This window comes from Phalacrocorax aristotelis, chromosome 4 (genome assembly GCF_949628215.1).
Source record: "Phalacrocorax aristotelis chromosome 4, bGulAri2.1, whole genome shotgun sequence".
Taxonomy (NCBI): Eukaryota; Metazoa; Chordata; class Aves; order Suliformes; family Phalacrocoracidae; genus Phalacrocorax; species Phalacrocorax aristotelis.
The window spans coordinates 26,100,673-26,118,419 of NC_134279.1; the positions used below are offsets into that span (position 1 = coordinate 26,100,673).

The window sequence follows — 17,747 nt, forward strand, 5'->3', positions numbered from 1 at the left end:
ACACGTGTAGATGCACACCCACACACACCCCCATGATAAGTAAAGATCATGGCCGACAGAACATGTAGGGAACTAGCAAGGTGAGGACCAGCACTGGAAACAGAAACAGGTTTTTTGAAGAATAAGCATAGCTCATTATGTGGGGCCAGGACAGGAAGGCATAAAATTTCCCTTAAGGGCCTTTATAGGTAAAACCAAGAAATAAAGTATCTATACTTCTGTTCTAGCCCTATTCAGGTTGCCTCACCTAAATTGTATTAACTGTACAAATATAATATAACATGATGAGAATAGTAAGGCTCTGCTAAAATTTCCTGTGAAAATCCAGTGAAGCTTGGCAATTAAGGCCTGTGGTACTCTAGGGTTACTTTTGTTGTTTTTTGTGGTTTGGGTTTTGTTTTCTTTTACCACCGTTGCCCTTTTAAGTTCTAGCTCAAGTTTATGAAATGACATTAAAATTCTGTTGCTTCCATTGTGATGCTTTACTTTGACCGCTTACTCATATGTTGTTAGTCCTGCAACACATCAGGCTTTGGGTCTCATCTGGGCCTCCCTTGTGTTCTTTCAATGGGGTAAAATTTATCGCGGTCAGGGGAGTTGCTTCTGGTTTGATGTAGTGGGGGTGAGATTGAAACCAGAACCCATTTCTGACTGCAGTGATACCATTTTTATAATTCACATACAAGAGGCTAGGAGAATCAGCTGGTGTTGCTGATTACGTGACTGTGTGTTGCTTGTAGTTTTGTTCTTAGCAAAGAGAACATTAGTGTTTCTCGTAACAGGAAAGTAATGCATTTTATGCAATGAGGTCATTCCATTTTATAAGAGTTCTGTAGTGATTTTGACTTTAGATGGCAAGAGAGAGTTTCTTTTTATAGTTTTTTAAGCTGTGGCTATCTTAAGCCCCATAGCATTATGGAAAATCAGCTCATAATACTGCTTTAGAATCAGATAAAAACAAGCACTCAGACAGAAACCATCCAGATTGCTGACTGTTGTTACCACCCTGCTCCTTGCTACTGTCCTGTACCCTCACATTAACGTTGCTGATCCTCAAAAGGCTTGTTCCTCCATGGCTATGTGATATGGAGACAAGCAGGAGAGGGAAAACTTAGCCAAGAGGTACTGACAGCTTAGTATTTTTAAAAGGCTTGCATGGACCTTTGAGCTAAAGAGCTGAACAACAAAACAATAGCCACACTGTACTGTGAATAGGGACGTTGCAGCATCACACAGCCATAGGAGGAAATCCTTACAGTGACCAACCACCATTAGAAGGCAGTCATTTTCTCTTCTGCAGTGCTAGGCAGAGCAGGGGCTTCTCTTCCAGCCTGTCCTTCTCAAGCAAGGAGCTTTACAATCACTAGAACTAGAAGATGATGTTTTGCTCCTCGCTTTCCCCCATGCCCATACACTTGCTGTGTATCCTGAGAAAGTCAGGCAGCCAAGGTAGCAAGGCACAGGGAGCAACTCCAGCAGCCACCATTACTCCTCCTCCACAGAGTAGCAGGGTTGAGGAGCAGCCTGTGTGCCCACACGTCTCCATCTGTGTCATCACCACCTTGCATCCCAGAAGTGTGCATCCTGTTACAGATACTTGAAACTTCTAGAGATGAGAATGTGTTGGTTTCTTGGGCAGGAAATCTTTAGAGCTGAGGGACTAGAAATGTTAGGGAAATGCTATTGGGCCTATTGCCAGCAGAGAGAACACCAAAGAAGAGTAGGGGTGTAAGAAAGGGTTGCGCAGCCTTCTGCTAAGCCTTTCTTTGGATGTCAACAGAAGAACCCGTGGAAACCAGAACATACTTGCTTTCCTACAGAGTGATACCTAGAATAGGTGCTTTCCCTTTGCATCACACAGACACCAGCACAAAGACTTTTTGAAACTTTAACACCTCCACAAGGGAGTAGAAGAAGAATTAGGTTTTTTCTGGTAATAAGACAACAGAATATGATGTAAACTCTTGAAATTATTTAACCAATATTTCCCAACATTTATGGGGATATCTTGATGTTCACTTCAGGCTGTGTGATTGCTGTAAACGTAAGTTAGCAAGGCTTCAGCGTGAGCTGAAAAGTCCAACAAGCTTGGGTAATTAGCTGTCAGAAACCTGTGCCTGTGTGGTTTCTCTCTCCTGGTTATCTTGGTGTGTTTGCAGATGCTACGTGTTTGCTTCTGAATGCAGTGTGCACATACTCAGAGGAGCAGTTCTGATTCTTTTCTGTGATGAAGAACAACGTCAGAACAGTTCTTCATCAGAACAGTTTTTTGACAGGTTTTCTTTTATGACAAAACTGCGAAAGAAGATCCTGCAGCTGTGCTGATACAACAGCACATGGACTGCCCTATGCTCTGTTGGGTTTACAAGGGGGTGATCTATAAACCAGATCACTGAAATGATAGGATGGGTATTTTTGGTGGGTATTTTTAGCCACTCTTTTACTGTCTGTACAGACAGTTGTATGTGTCATATGGGAAGAAAGGGGGGAAGATAGATTTTGACTTTACGTAGAGCTGTGCCCACAGAAAGAGAACATGTTGGAAAAATGATGAGTTACCCTTTTGAAAGCCAGTTGAGGTATTTAACAGCTGAGTAATTATTGCATGGCCTTCAAAATATCAATATGCATGGGTTTATGGAAGATGATTTGCAACGGTAAGTTATGCATGCTGAGATGATGACGCAGAGCAGTAATTTTGGAATATGTAAAAAGTGGGATTCAGCACATAGGTGAAAATAATCTTTCTCTGTGTTCTTTACCACCACTGACTGGAATGGAATATTACGTTTGTAACCATGGGACAGAGTCAGGACACCAATACTTCACTGTTGCCTTGAGAACTATCATTACGTGATTGTGAAATAGTACTTTGCCTCTTAAAATGTCTGAGATTTGGCCTACTAGTTTAAAGAGACAAAAAGTAATACATTTAATGTTCAGTCAGCTGCCATACTGTTTAAGAATGGCATTTTTAAGATACTTTATTATTAGGTAGAAAACTGAATTCAAGACATTTACTGAAATTTTTCATTCCTTTTTTTTATTTTAAGGGTGAGCCAGGAAAACCAGGAGAACAAGGATTGACAGTAAGTACTCTTCCAGTTTGCTAAGAAACTGTAACAGATACATGACATATACTCTCTTTAAAATGTGAAATTCCTGAAAGCTTTATAGCTGTATATTGCCTAATCTTAAATTGTCACAGACTATTTGAAGCCTCATTTGTGAAGAAAACATGAGAAAGACAACGTCCTCTGTTACATAAAGCTGCCTGTCATATACGGCCCATTTCTTTAAGCTTGCAGAAGTAGAGGGAAATAAAACAGCTAATGACACAGCAAAGCAAAAAAGAGCCAAGCCAGGTGTTCCCAGTTCCTGGCCCCCACTTATCACTGTCTCTGAAGTTGAGCTGTATCGACCTTGAGACCAGTGAGCAGCACAAGAACCATCTACTTGTTTTAAGGGCCAAAATCCCAGCTGTCTCTGTGGCAATAGCTCTGGCCCTTTGCATGGTGGAACAGTGAAGACACAGCAGAGCATACTTAAACTCTCAGAATATTCCCCTCTCCTGAGGTTTCGGTTTTTTCCCCTCTGTGTGTGAGAATTTAACAGCCAAATGAATGCGTTTTTTACAAATATTCAGATATGGAAGTAGATGTTTTCTGTTGCATCAGGAACTAATTAACACTATTCATTTGGAAGCAAATTGAAGCTCCACTGGTTGTAAATCAGCTTCAGCCACAGGGTAAGGCAACAGAAGTTTCTGCCTGTCATATTTTCACAGAACTATGAAACGTGCAGTGTTTTTTTTCCTTAAGATCTCCCTAAACTCTCATGGTCATTCTTATTTTTATGAGAGATGACAGAATCGTAGCCTGTGGCATGTGGTTTTGATTCCTGAGTGCTTCTGAGGAGGAAGATTATATGCTCAGCAATCAGTGCAGATATGATTGCTATCTGTTTGAATTTATGAAGTCTTAAACAGGTTTGATGATATTTTACCTTGGCAAATTGCAAATCATTTTGAATTGACAAAATCCAATATCTTTTGGAAAAAAACCCTAAGATTCTGAGACTCAGAAATACCTGCTGTAATCCAGCAGTTAGTCCTGTACTTTTTCATTTTGAGATAATGGTTTAACAAAACCAAAATCAAGGTCTCCCAAAGGTAGCACCTAGTGTTTTAGCATGCTTCCAGGCTTTTTTTGTGTTCCGTCATACTGGTTTCTGAGTGCCTATTAATGCTAAGTGCAGTAGCTGGGAAGGAAGGTGGGGTTTTTTTTGTTTGTTTTCTTTTATTTTGAATATTCCTCTATTTGACCTCTGGACAAACTCACTCAGATTCTGCAACATTGTCTTCCTTCTATTCAAGACCAGATCTTCAGGGTCGCAGAATCCCTGAGGGCTTTTAGAGCAAAACATAGTCCATCACCTTTTAGTCTCTGTGTTCAGAAGTTTCCCACAGCTCTAATCAGAACATCATCTCTATGTAAGAACTGAAGAACTGCTTGGCTGTTTCTCTAAATGCAGGTGCGTTTAAATATGGAGAAAAGGTGTTTTAAAATCAAGTCGTCAAGCTTGAGTTAGAGAAAAGTCCCAAATTACCTGAATTTCCAGCTCCAAATTCCTGCTCTAAAAGTCAGTCTGACAGCATAAATGTTAGGTTGTATATATATCAAGTAAAGAGCATCAGAGTATCAGGGAGGTAATTAATTTATTTTTATTCTTCTTGGTGCTTCTGACATACTCTTTATGCCAGTACAGATTACCAGACTCTCTTCCCTGTCGAAAGTGCTACAATTATTCAGGTGCTATCTAGCTGCTTCTGACATCTTCCATCATGCATTTCTGCACTCAGACATCTCTCTATTTCCATACTGGAAATTCAGACACTACTGTAGAAATAGCTGATTTCCCAACAAGTATGCTGTAAAATTGTGTTGCCGGTGAAAATAGGTATCGTTTGCTGTAGGGAACACAGGTCTTTGCCTACCTGAAATTCTTTTTCTGCATTATCCACATATTATCTTTTCAAAGTAAATGGAAGTGGAATTCTCTGCCCAGAGGAGCTTCTAGGTTAATTCTGCAGGAATTCTTTTGTAAGGAGTTGCCTTTGTTTCATACCAAGAGTCCAAAGTCTGAGATATCTTCCTGTTTTTTTCTTCCTGATGAAATTGAAACCATGAAGTCTATGGGTAGCATAAAGTACTACCAGTCCTGGGCTCCCAGAGGTCCACTTTTTGGGGTCTGCTGTGGTTTCCTACTTGCCCACATGTCCAAGGCCCTTTCCAGTAAGAAGCAAGTACTGTGGCATGTACTGTGGTTCTTCATCCAGGATGGAGGCAGGATACAGCCAAGGACAGCACCAGACCCTGTGAAACAATCTCTGCAGTTTGAATGTGCGTGCTGAAGGTTGTGGAAGCTGAAGGCTATTTGTAGCCTATATGATCACACTCTCGGCAGCTTTAAATCCCATGGTGCTGTTCACGTGAACAAGAGCTGCAAGCCTGACCTTTAGATTATAATAATGGGGATGGAAGCTTTTCTCTTTTGAAAACGTTTTTAACACCTGTGTTTGGTAACATGCCTTGGTATTCCCAGATGAATGTACAGGTTATTGGTAGAGCTGGTAAACTCAGTTTTAACCTGTGAACCAACAATTGGCACAGCTTGAAATGACTTACTGTTCTATTTGCTCTTCTTACAGGAAGTGGAATAAATTTCTTGAAGAGCACAAGATAGTAGATAGTGAGAAAACAGTGTTTCCCAGCTTGTGTCTCAGAACATACCAAAAGCCTATTACACACTTTGAGTAACTTGTGACCTACTCAAACATGTGCCTTGATTCACAGAAAGATGAAAGAATTGTAATGCATTTGGAGTTCTGGTAATGTTCTTGTTCTCTTTTCAGTGAAACAGGAAATCCAGTGGCTCTAGCGAAGATGTGGCAATTTACTCCAACTGAGAATCTGCTGCAATGTTGTCTTCCATTTTTAATGAAGTTCTGTGTCAATAAAGAAAAAGAAAATAATGTTTCAGATGATGATGTGAGAGAGAGCAGTAATAACCTTTCTGCCTCTCAGGCAAGGGAGGTTTGCTTGGACCATATACAGAGAATGACAATCTAGCGTTGCGTTCTGCTTTGGCACAAAAGAGCTCAACCATCTTAAGTGCACAAGGGAAATTTGCCTTGAACACAGGGAACAGCTTCTCTTTTTCCCCATTTCCAATGTAATATGTGTCAGTTGGGGCGGGGTGGTGAAAGGAGTGGTTTAGGGAAGCTAGTTGTTGCTTACAGGGGTCTCTCATTCCCTGTTGAAAATCTTTCCAGATTATCGGAGTGCCAGTGTACTTCTATTGCTCTTCTATCCTTGCGGTTGAGATGCTGGGGAGAGCTCTTTGCAAGGGTTTTTGGCTCTATATGTTGCTGTGTCAGGAAGAATCTGTTTTCTCTGAGCCAAGAGAGTTCAGTTTCTTTTTAGGTGTGATGGAGGCTTAAGTTTAAGTTAGAAAGGTGTGACTGTATGGATCTTTAATGTTAGAAGGGAACGTAAGAATGACTGGTTAGTTGCAATTTGTGTCCAGTTTCCATGGCACTTGAACGCCCTGCAGATCTACTTTCTACAAGAGTTGAAGGTATCATTCATCTGTGCAGAAAGGATTAAGAGAATTCCGAGAGAGGCCAAGCAGTGGGGCTACCAAAGGGATTAAGTTTTGAAATGTTATGTGGAACTAGCAAAATGTATCCTATGCAAGAGGCAAGGCCAGTAGTTTCCTTAGCTTTTCAACCTTTTCAGTTTGTGTCCTGCATCTTGTAATTTATCCTTCCTCCCATGTCATTTTTTCTGCTTTTCCTGGTGATAAGGACCCCTAAATACCATACAAGAGTTTTTCTGGTTTATCTTCTGATTTTCAGAATGAATCATAAATGAATTTATGGTGCTTTTCTACCCAAGAGCTAGGATTTCTGGTTGCAGACTATTCATGAGGACTTTGAGTCAGTGATGGGAAATCAAAAAGGCTGACACTGATCAACATTTTTACATTCATAAGCTGCAATAGGATAAAAGGTGTGCATGGGGTGGTTTTGTTTCTGATTTCCATGTGGGAGAGTTTTTGGTGCTTTTGTGTTTAAAGTATTTTAAACTAGTGCATAGTAATAAAAATTCAGACGATCAAAACTTGCAATGTTTTTAGCTCCTTGGAAAAGAAGTAAATTTAAATATTTTCAGTGTATGAATCAACCACTTCTTGTCACTGAAAAAAAACCCTGTGTATTATATTATCCCCCAATATTGGCTTTAAAGCAGATGAGTAATTTTACAGATGTTTTGCCTGAACAGAACACTCCAGAATAACCAGAGAATTCAGGTAAAGGTGTCTCTTTGCAAAAGAAATCTAAACTATAATGATTAACCCAAATGCAAAATCCCTCTGCTTTAAGATATATTGTTTTCCAAACTAGTAGTTTTGTGCTTATATAGTCTTGCTGGGCATCTGTTCAAGAAAATAAGACCTAATGTTACTGCTTTTACTAGTTCTTCAGAATAAGGAGGATGTTCTTCCAAAGGATATTGCCATTTGTGTGAAAGACAGTGGAAAATTGTAACCTTGCAGTTAAGCCTGAAAAATATCACATCTTTAAAATGAATTAATATTAATTTTTCATCTTAGGTTAAAATGAACAGAATGAACTCACAGGGACCAGGCAAAACTGACTGGGAAGTGCTGCTGGCTTCAATTCAGCCTTTCAGGCCAATGGCCAAGGCCAGATCCTCAGCTGGTGTGAATCTTCATAGCTCCTCCGGGAAACTACTAATTGTGATTTTGTTTTCAATGGCCAGAGTTCTGCAGCAGCCTTCTTTGTTTCATTATGGTAGCATGTTCATAGTAAATTTTATAAGGTGTTGTTCTTAAGCTGCTTAGCAGCAAAAATGTAGTAAGAACTAGCAGATCAAATGGAAATTCTCAGCCTGTGCCTCTCTCAGCAACTGTTCTTTTTTTCCCCAATACAACTGCATTGGCCCTAACTTGCAGGAATTCTCAGGAAAAATAGACTTTGGCATTTTGTAACCTCTGTACTTCAGTAGTGGCTGCTACAACAATCACTAAGAGAATGATGTTAAAAAGCTCTGCCTGAGAACTAATTTGTAGTTATTGCCATTCTTTTCATCAGTTAGGTAGATAGCATGGGAGGGGGGACACTGCTTTATCAGCAGTTATATGAGGCTTCCCATCATAGTTAATCTGTTTTCTTAGCTGGTCATTCTTTTATCTAGGTGATTCATTAATACTGAAGCATTGTACTTTTCAATACTAGTACTCTAGAAATCGCAATCTTTATGAAACACTCCTTAACCATGTGGGAACACATGTTCAGAATTACATTGTGTGCCCATTACACACAGAAATGGGATCAGTGGGTAAGCACAGGTTCCACTGAAATGCAGATGAATACTTTGTATGAAACCTGTGCTTTCCTCTTCATGTACACCTACTAGTTAAGGTTTCTTTCTTAAGTTCTTCACACTGTTAGACTGGTAAGAAATTGGTTTGTGGGAGTAAGGAAGTGATCGTGCCCCTGTACTCGGCACTGGTGAGGCCGCACCTTGAATACTGTGTTCAGTTTTGGGCCTCTCACTACAAGAAGGACATTGAGGTGCTGGAGTGTGTCCAGAGAAGGGCAACAAAGCTGGTGAAGGGTCTGGAGAGCAAGTCTTAGGATGAGAGGTTGAGGGAACTGGGGTTGTTTAGCCTGGAGGAGGCTGAGGGGAGACCTTATTGCTTTCTACAACTACCTGGAAGGAGGTTGTAGCGAGGCGGGGGTCGGCCTCTTTTCCCGAGTAACAAGCAATAGGATGAGAGGGAATAGCCTTAAGTTGCATGAGGGGAAGTTTAGATTGGATATGAAGAAAAATTTTACTGAAAAAATGGTCAGGCATTGGAACAGGCTGCCCAGAGAGGTGGTTGAGTCACCATCCCTGGAGGTGTTCAAAAAATGTGTAGACGTGGCCCTTTGAGACATAGTTTAGTGGTGGACTTGACAGTGTTAGGTTTACAGTTGGGCTCGATCTTAAATGTCTTTTCCAACCTAAATGATTCTATGATTCTCTTCTAAGTTTTTAATGATTCTTATAGGCACCAAAGGGGAAATATCTTTCTCAGGGACAGTCTTAGAACTACTTTTGTCCTATCGAAATATAGACACAGTACCTCCTAGAGGCCTCCTAGTTACAAAGAGCTTTTACTTTATGTAGGAACTATGGAATTTTAAAGAACAGGACCTTTTTTTGCAAAGCTTTGGAATAAGAGAGTTTTTGATAACAGTGTTTTGCACCATTGTGATGTACTTTGCTGTACAGATTTTCGGTATACAAAAACATTCGCTTTTTCATTATATTTTTGTTAGGCATTTTCATTTGGTGTTTGTGCTTACTCTCCAGGAACTCTGATACCTTGTAAAATCATTACTGCTGCCCCACACCTGCAAATTGAAAATGCCAAGCCTTCTATTTCATATATTTCTTTAAATGTTAAGCAACTGAATCACTAGAACTTGAAGACAAAAAAAACTTTGAGAGGCTGTTGCTGAAGTATCACACCCTGGATTACTGTGCAGTTGAAAATGCAACCTGAACAAGGCAGAGTGATGCCTTATTTTGCAGCTTGCTAAAGCACCAGGAACAGAGTAAGCTTAAAAGGAAAATACAGTTTTAACATTAGAAGGGAAGTCTGGGAAGAATTCTGGACTCAGAACATTTGTTCTAACTACATTTAGGTCAGTCATTTCAAGTTTGTCTTTTTTTTTTTTTTTTCCTAATCCAGATAGTTATTTGTCGAGGCCCAACTGCAGTGTCCAACTTCATTCAATTATTTCTATGGTGCCAAAGTTTGATACGGTTCAAGCTCTGGAGGTTTGTTGACTTCAGAAAACACTGATTGAAGAGTGGCATTCTTAGTGGAAATATTTTACCTTTTAAAAACACAGTTGCATAGAAGACTTTTATAAAAATTTTTTCTTCCTTGGTTACCCAGTTTTGCAAGGGCTTAAGTAACTATCAAATAATTCTTCATCTTCAGAGAAGCACAGATAGCAGTTGAATGTCTTTGGAGCAACGCACCTTCTTTTTGCATCTTCCTATTGAGGAGGTATTTGAATGAGAACCTAATTCAGTGAAGCCCTGCGATAGCTTGTCACAGCTGCCTAGCTAGTTTACTCAATTGCACATGATGGCAAAGGTTTCTTCTGAAGTGTTCATGAGATCTGAAACTGTGAGAACTATTTTTAATTTTTAGTATATTTAGTTATCGTCCTGTTCTGGGCAACTCTCACACCAAAATTTTGAGCCCTCTCAGCTGAAGTTTCTCAGTGAACATGCGTCAATCTAAAGAAAAGTAGCATAATTTTAAAAAATGCTAAGCAGTCACTTCATCCAAACAGTTTTCCTGAACATTCACTGGAATATTTGAAGCCCAGGTGCTCTTTATAAAATGAGTTTTTTAACATTAGTCACCAATGGTTTAGGAGCTCATTCTGAGTATCCATACATGGAAGCTCTGGCAGCTTCCAATGATGCAGGCAAAAGGCAGTAGTTACTATCAACATCACCTGCATAGACTATTACAGAGTGATTTGTTGATCAGTTATAGATATCATATACCTATATATATATAGGCAGGAGGTGAAAGAATTCTGTAGCTCTTGCCTTAAAGGCTTTTGTTTTACCTCCTTCATATTCCCGGGGTTGATAGTGACAGAGGCTCAGTGACAATATTATTACCTGTGGTAGTAGGCCAAGCCTCCAACTGGCGGAGACTACCGTGTGTTTTGTACATGCCTGGTCACTGCAGAGCAGAGGCTTTGGGCTGGAGGGGAGTGAGCTGGGAGCAGTGGTGGCAGCTGTCTTCACCATGCTGCCTGGACCCAGTGGCAGAAGAGCTATCCAAAGTGAAGTTTAGCTGAGTCTGCATTTGCAAAGCATCCCTTTTGTTGTCCTGGAGCAACCAGCAGGGCCAGTATACCACTGCAGCTGTTATGGAACACAGAACAGTTGGAAAAGAAAGAAAAAACAATCTAAGGGGTTGGTTGGAAACCTTCACAGATTTCTTGCTTTCTGCTCCTGTCTCAAGACCTACACAGAGATTTTGATTGCTGGTCTTACTGTCTGTTCATCAAGTGGGCAACACAGCACTCTCCCCATTTCAGTAGAATAATCAGAGGAAAAAAATCCCCATGGTCATATTGAATTTCCTATATAGATTCTTCTAGATGCTATCATACCTCTGGAAATAAACTTAAGTCTGGGGGTTTATTTATTTATTTTATCCTTTCATGTTCTTCTCTTTCTCCCAGATTGTATTTACTTGCTTATTTCTATCTCTCCAGTGTGATTCTGTACCTTGCTCAGAGAATGTAGGTAACTCATAGAAAATAGGCACTTTATAGCAATTCCAGAACATTTTACAGTTTTTTGAAGTTATTTTCTGTTAGTAATTTAATTTCAGGTTTTCTGTTTAAGTGGCTGCTGGCAGGCTTATAGGGAGGGAATGGGAGCTGTCAATGGATGAGCTGCTAAGTTTCCAGTGGCTTTGAGCTTCTTTCCCAATGCTAGGGAGCAGTGCTTTAAAAAAAATTGTTTCCGCTCAGCTACGTTTTACATCTGAACATTCAAAGGATAAGAAGCACTTGTTATCATGTGTAAATTGTGAAATGCATCACTTTAGGTGAGCTTTTAATTGCAATAGATTTTCTGCATATAAGCCTGAAGGTAGCTGTATTGTTAGGACTGTTCTTGTCATCGAGTGGCAAGGTAGCTCAGTGGGCATGAGGCACCAGAGCCATTTCTAGGCTGAGTAAAAGCTGAAGTACCAGAAATGGAAAACTGCTAATTGTATAAAATATTTACTGGTACTTATCTGCTGTTTCTTTTCTCTGAATGATTCATTTTAAAGGCACAATAACAGCAAGGCTATGCTACTATGTAAATATTTTCTTATTTAATAACTACTCTGGAGGAGCTGGAATGATGGCAACAGTGAGGGGGGAATTCTGGAGATAGATCTTTTCTTGGAGACGTCTGCAATGCCTTGAATTATATCCATCCCACAGGCTGACAGCTGCAAGCACCAGGCACAAAGTGCTCAACAGAGCAGCACATTTAACATTTTACTTTGGGGGATAGTATTAATAAGTGAATGATCATTTTACCTTCAGATAGTAACTTTGTATTGAGGGCTCCCAAATGGTACTTTGATATAGCTGAATGTCTTTAGGTTTTATCAGCTTCTTAAGTAGTTAGAAACTGAAGATGCAATATCCATTCCTTGGACATAAAAGTAACAGGTATGAGCTATGAAGGTAGTCTTCAGTTGTTCTGTATTCATTCTAGCCTACTGATGGAGGGATTTTTCTTAAGACCTGAAATACCCCAAGAATGCAACTGGTTAATATGTGAAATGTCAACAGATAACTGATGCCCAGGATGTAGACATTTGGAGCCTATTTTGGTCATGATGATGTAGGAAAGCTCTAGTTTGAGCATTAATCTCTTGTTTTTAAGGAGTTAGCCAAACATGCATCTTTCTCACAGAAGGGGAGACACTGGAAGAAACTTACTTGCTTCTGTGGAAGAAAGGGAAAAAACCTGTTTGTGGAATATGTTGTTATATCTGTAGTTGCTTCCCAGCAGGCCACACTCACCTACCAACATCCTTTTGAATTGTTTTATCTAGTTTTTTTCTCCATCTTTAGTTTTCTTGGAGACTGCAAGCAATGCTTAAGAAATAGGCTGTTCTTCAATTATCACAGTCAGTATTACTGGTGCCCTCAGCCTCTAGCAAATTTTAAGGTTAGAATTCAGGCACTTAATGAAAAGAAGATCTGATTTAAACAGTGGGGTTTGGGGTTTTTTTTTTTTGAAACACAGTGGGCTGGGGGGATTTTTCTCCGGTCTGAAAAAGCAGATCAATGCTCTACTCACTGCTCTGATCGTCACCAGTGCTGAGTTCTTGGGTACTTTTACTTTCTTTTGAAGACAAGGGAGTAAACTTGTCACCCTGGACCTCACACGTGGCTTTCTCTTAATGAAATTTGTCCCTACAGTCAAAAGGAGATGCTTACAAGACCCCAGTTCTGCTGAGACAATCAGGCAAAAGTTTCAAGAAGCAGCACTGACCTATGCAAGCCTTTTGCAAGGTTTGATGCCCAACCTTAAATGTATGAATCCACATTTAACACTGCAAGGTTTTCATCCACACTAGCGGATCCTGGACTGGAATTACCATCAGTGGAGCTTTTCCAAGGTAGCAGTTTAAAGTTGGATCAGAGCAATATTCCAGCAAGCCCTGCATCTACCAACAGGGGAGGATTCTGCATAACTTCATGCTACCTTAAAAATAAAATTGGCCCCACATTTTGAAGCAGCAATCCTCTTGTTCAAGATGAATTTCTGAATAATTACAGCTCTGATATCTATCAATTCTTCTTTTATTCTTTCACACATCAGAAGGATTTGGATTCTCCAGTTCTGGCTTTTTGTTTTGCACCCTCATGGGCTCAGAATTCACCTTGCTTTGATATAGCACCAGCACCCACAGATTGCACCAGCATCCATAGTAGGAACATGGGGAAAAGAGTGTGTAAGAACTCCAGTGGACACGGTACGGCTCTTGCCTAAACAGTCTGCCAAAATGTCAAAGACATGGTCGGCTGATCTATTTCCCTGCTGCCTCCCCTCTCCACTGTGGCTATAAACCACCTGGGTACTTCAGAGGTGCCAGATGAGAAATGGGTCCTATTAATATCCATGAGACTTTGAATCTTGTATGACATTAAACAGTTCAGCTTTTCTGAACTGAGATATCTCTTCCTGCCTTCTCAGGTCATGGGAACAAAGTGGTGATTCTTTACTTCCCAAGAGCATTCATAATGATTTCTGAAGTTAATTCTTAATAATTTTTCTCTTAACTTGCAAATGATGGCACAATTCATATGTTGGGTAAGACATAGTCATGTATGCTGATATGTAGAAGGTGAAGAGGTTTTGAGGTTTATGCTCCTCTCTATCTTAAAAATACTTGTTTGCGTAAACCTTGTTTTTATGCTGCCCAGCAGATATGTTACTTTGGACACACAACTGGCTGTTAGCTGGTATCAGAAAAACCACAATCAACCTGAAGCTGACAGATGTGTCAGTATTAGAAAAAACAGATGGGTTGGAAGAGAACAGATTAGAAGTGGGGGGGAAATCTGAGTCTTCCAGTTAGTAGTTAGATCAGTTCCAAAAGAGAAGAGAAAAGATCCATTGTGCATTTTAAGCACAAAAGTAAAAGTTTTACTTTTCCTTGATGTATAAAACATCAGCTGGTTTCAGTCCAGTATCAGAATGCTTATACAATAAGACAGTTTTAATTGGTTATTTCAGTTTAAATTGGCTAGAGTTATGATGTTAATTGAATTGTTTTCCCTTTGCAGGGACCTCAGGGGCCTCCAGGACAAAAGGTATAGTATAAACAACAATACTGTGAAAGTGATTATTCCTCCTGGTGCCAAATGGCGAGCCGAAAAGGTGAATGGAATTAGCTACTGTACACTGCATTGAATCGGTTAGTTTAGGCTCTGAATTTTGTTTTTGCAAAATGCAGCCATATAATGCAAGACATCAGATTTCTCATTTCCCCCATCATAGGAAGTTCAAACAATGCAGAGCAGACTGTTTTCAATCTGTCTGCTTAACTTTCAGGTGAAAAGGTCACTATAATTTTCTTCTTCATGCACTGGTACGACTAGGAAACCAAAGTTAAAACGTTGTGAAAGGTGGGGAGATAGAGTTTCTGATTAAATGCATGTCCTTACTCAAGTAGATCAGTGCCATATGACTAAAAAAACTGAGCAGGAGAAATGAAGGACATAGGTGTTGCTGATAAATGGTGCTTGGTTGGCAGTGTTCAGGTGGTCTGCCGGTGTCTTCCTGTTCCTTCGGTAACCCAAGACCTGACTTCCTGGGAATGCTTTCAGCATTATTTACGCTCATTAAAGCTGACTGCTTCAGTTTGATGGAGTGAGTTTAGGATTTATGGAATTACACCATTAAAACAGTCCTAGATGTATCAGCAATAACAGCTAGTAAGTGGCACTTTTCCAGCATCTCAGTCACGCATCACCAAGGCAAGTAATTTTCTCGTTGATTTCAAAAGATTAAAAAATTGTATGGAAGATATTTCATAAAACAGGCTTAATTTGTGTAAAGAAAAAAAGCAAGAGGGAAGGAATAAGTAGTATTAACATATGTGAGAAGAATGCCACCTCTCTGTTTTTCCCTCTGAGATAATGTTCTTTAAGGTGAAGGTTTGCTTGCATCTGTCCAAACGGAACTTTTTGAACAAAAGGAAAAATACCTGCTGGTGTGTAAAAATGTAATACGAAAACATATAAATTGGTGGATCTTGTCAGCTGAGCGCTGTACGGAGTTTGCAGGCTGAAGGAGACGACTACCCATCATGTTTGGCAATGCAGGAATGCAACAGTGTAAAGCTGTACTGATGTCTAAGTTGCCATTATAAAATTATACCCTAAGACTCAGGGAGGAGGGTGTTTTACATGTACAGCATCAGCAAAACCCATGTGCTGATGAGCTTTTGCATATCTGGCATGGTAGAATCAGCTTTATTTACACTTTCTAACTTCCTATGTCTCATAAGAAAAATCAGCAGCTATAGAAGGCTGTCAGTGAGAGGAGAAACTGTTTTGAATAGGATAGTTTATTGAGACTAATGGTTTAGTGCCCTCCTGAGCTTTGTCTTCTAGTTTTTGGAAAAATTACACAAAGATGTGAAAATGTTCACTAGGGCCCCTTTGCAGCCACTAGCAGTCGTGCTTATGCATCCAGCAAAAGGGGACGACAGGAATGCCAAAGCGGAAGCTTTGGGAGTAAGAGGAGAGCGTTCTGGGTCATGGAGATACGCTGGGGTGCCAGTGTATTATTTCTTACTGATTTGCAGCTCTGCTGTGAGCTGGAGCCTCCTGGACATTCAAGTGTTGGTGGTTTTTTGAGGCCCTCATGGGTTGCTTCCTTTTCTTGTTTCACAGGATTTCTCAACTCTATTCATTGACAAACATGTGCATCCATTTTGGATGCATTCCCTTTGGATGTTGGTCTCCTTTGCCTAAACCATTTCTAGTGAAACCTCTAACCAATATGAATAGAGGGGGAAATGTCTTGCACTGATTTGTGGGATGCAGAGAAAGCAGAGCATGAAGGGATTCACAGGGTGCTTATTTGTTTTAAGGGTCCTGGGAAACTGCGCATTTCACTGTTGACAAAGCCTCTGTCTTTCCCAGTCCCCTGGCCTCTTTTTAGGGTGCCAGCCTTTCAATTAGCTATTACATTTTTGTATCCTGTTACGATGTTTATAAATGAAAAATGAAAATGTACTTTCAGTTTCCTTGCCGAGCAACACCATTATTGTATAAAAAGAGGAGAACGCTGTGTAAACCCATGCAGTTTTCCTGCTTTCCTCATACCTCAGGATTTCACTGAACATCTGTACCAACAGTCACAATTTTCTTCAAAAACATTGTCCATCATACAGAAACTTTTAGTGTGAGAGTTTTGTAAAAAGATCCCTCCAGTGTCACAAGTCAATGCTAATATTTTGCTTTCCTTTGTCTGCTCCTTGTGTTTGGCTTTTAAATTTTGATTGAAGTAATACTGATGCAATTTAAAAGTGTATCTGTAATTTTCACTGTCAGGCTGCATTGTTGCAGATTGTCTCTTGAAAGCCTTAAAATAGATTGGTGCAACTAGTTATTGAGCTTGAAATATCCCTCTTGAAGCATTAATGGTTTTGTTCGGGTGCTATGTTCAATTGTGTAGGATTGGGCTCAAAATTTATAGAGAGTATTAAATGGAATTTTATTGTAATTCTTACATTTCTTGTGAAGTATCCACAACATTGCAAAGGAACCATCAGCTAGAGGCTTGTTTCTGGAAGAGGCCATACAGTGGGACAGTCACGAAAATGTACAATAAGAGAACATGTCTAATTAGCATAAAATGTCAGCTGAGAAAGAGAACTTGGCTCGGATTAAAAATTAGTTTGTGAAAAATTTATTGCAGTTACAATAAGCAAGCGTTCACCATCATTTCCAAGTACTGTATTAAGAGATGAAAAGTTTCATGACCTGTTTAATTTGCTAAACACTGGCATCTGTTTCCTACCAGGGTTCTGTTGGAGTGCCTGGTGCTCCAGGGAGAGACGGACAAGTGGTGAGTTCACTGACTTTGTCAGCACTGCCATTATTTATGTTGTTGATTAAAGCTACTTTGGGCTTGTTCACATGAGCAATATGCAACCTTACATCCATAGCCATGGTTTCAGACTGGCTTCATGGAAAAGACTGTATGATCTGGTTTGTGCTCTGAAGTAACATTTTCTAGTTTTACTTGAACAGGCAGAAAATGTAATTAATTAAGCTGTAAGTCTGATGTTCAGATTTGATGATGACTGATAGGTTCCAGAGAGAAATGCGTATTAATGGTATGCAACTTTAGACAGTATATTTACAAACTAAGTTTTTCTGCAGATTTTTTTTTCTTTTTGTAACTCAGTCCCATGATACAAACAGTTATGTATTTATACAGTGCCAATACATTGTTAATACAACCTATAAATAGAGAATAAAAAGAGACTGGAAACGCAGGTAGAGAATAATGTGAAATTGAAGTTGGGGATGAAATTGCAGA

The 17,747-nt window shown here is 39.8% G+C and overlaps 1 protein-coding gene across 1 annotated transcript in view; it reads left to right on the forward strand.

Moving 5' to 3' along the window:
- Positions 1-17,747, forward strand: part of COL25A1 (collagen type XXV alpha 1 chain) — a 323,987-nt gene that overhangs the window by 235,776 nt on the left and 70,464 nt on the right. Inside the window, exons 10-12 of the mRNA XM_075090678.1 lie at positions 3,054-3,089; positions 14,477-14,503; positions 17,226-17,270. Coding sequence (XP_074946779.1) covers positions 3,054-3,089; positions 14,477-14,503; positions 17,226-17,270 — 108 coding nt within the window. The remainder of the gene's footprint in view (positions 1-3,053; positions 3,090-14,476; positions 14,504-17,225; positions 17,271-17,747) is intronic.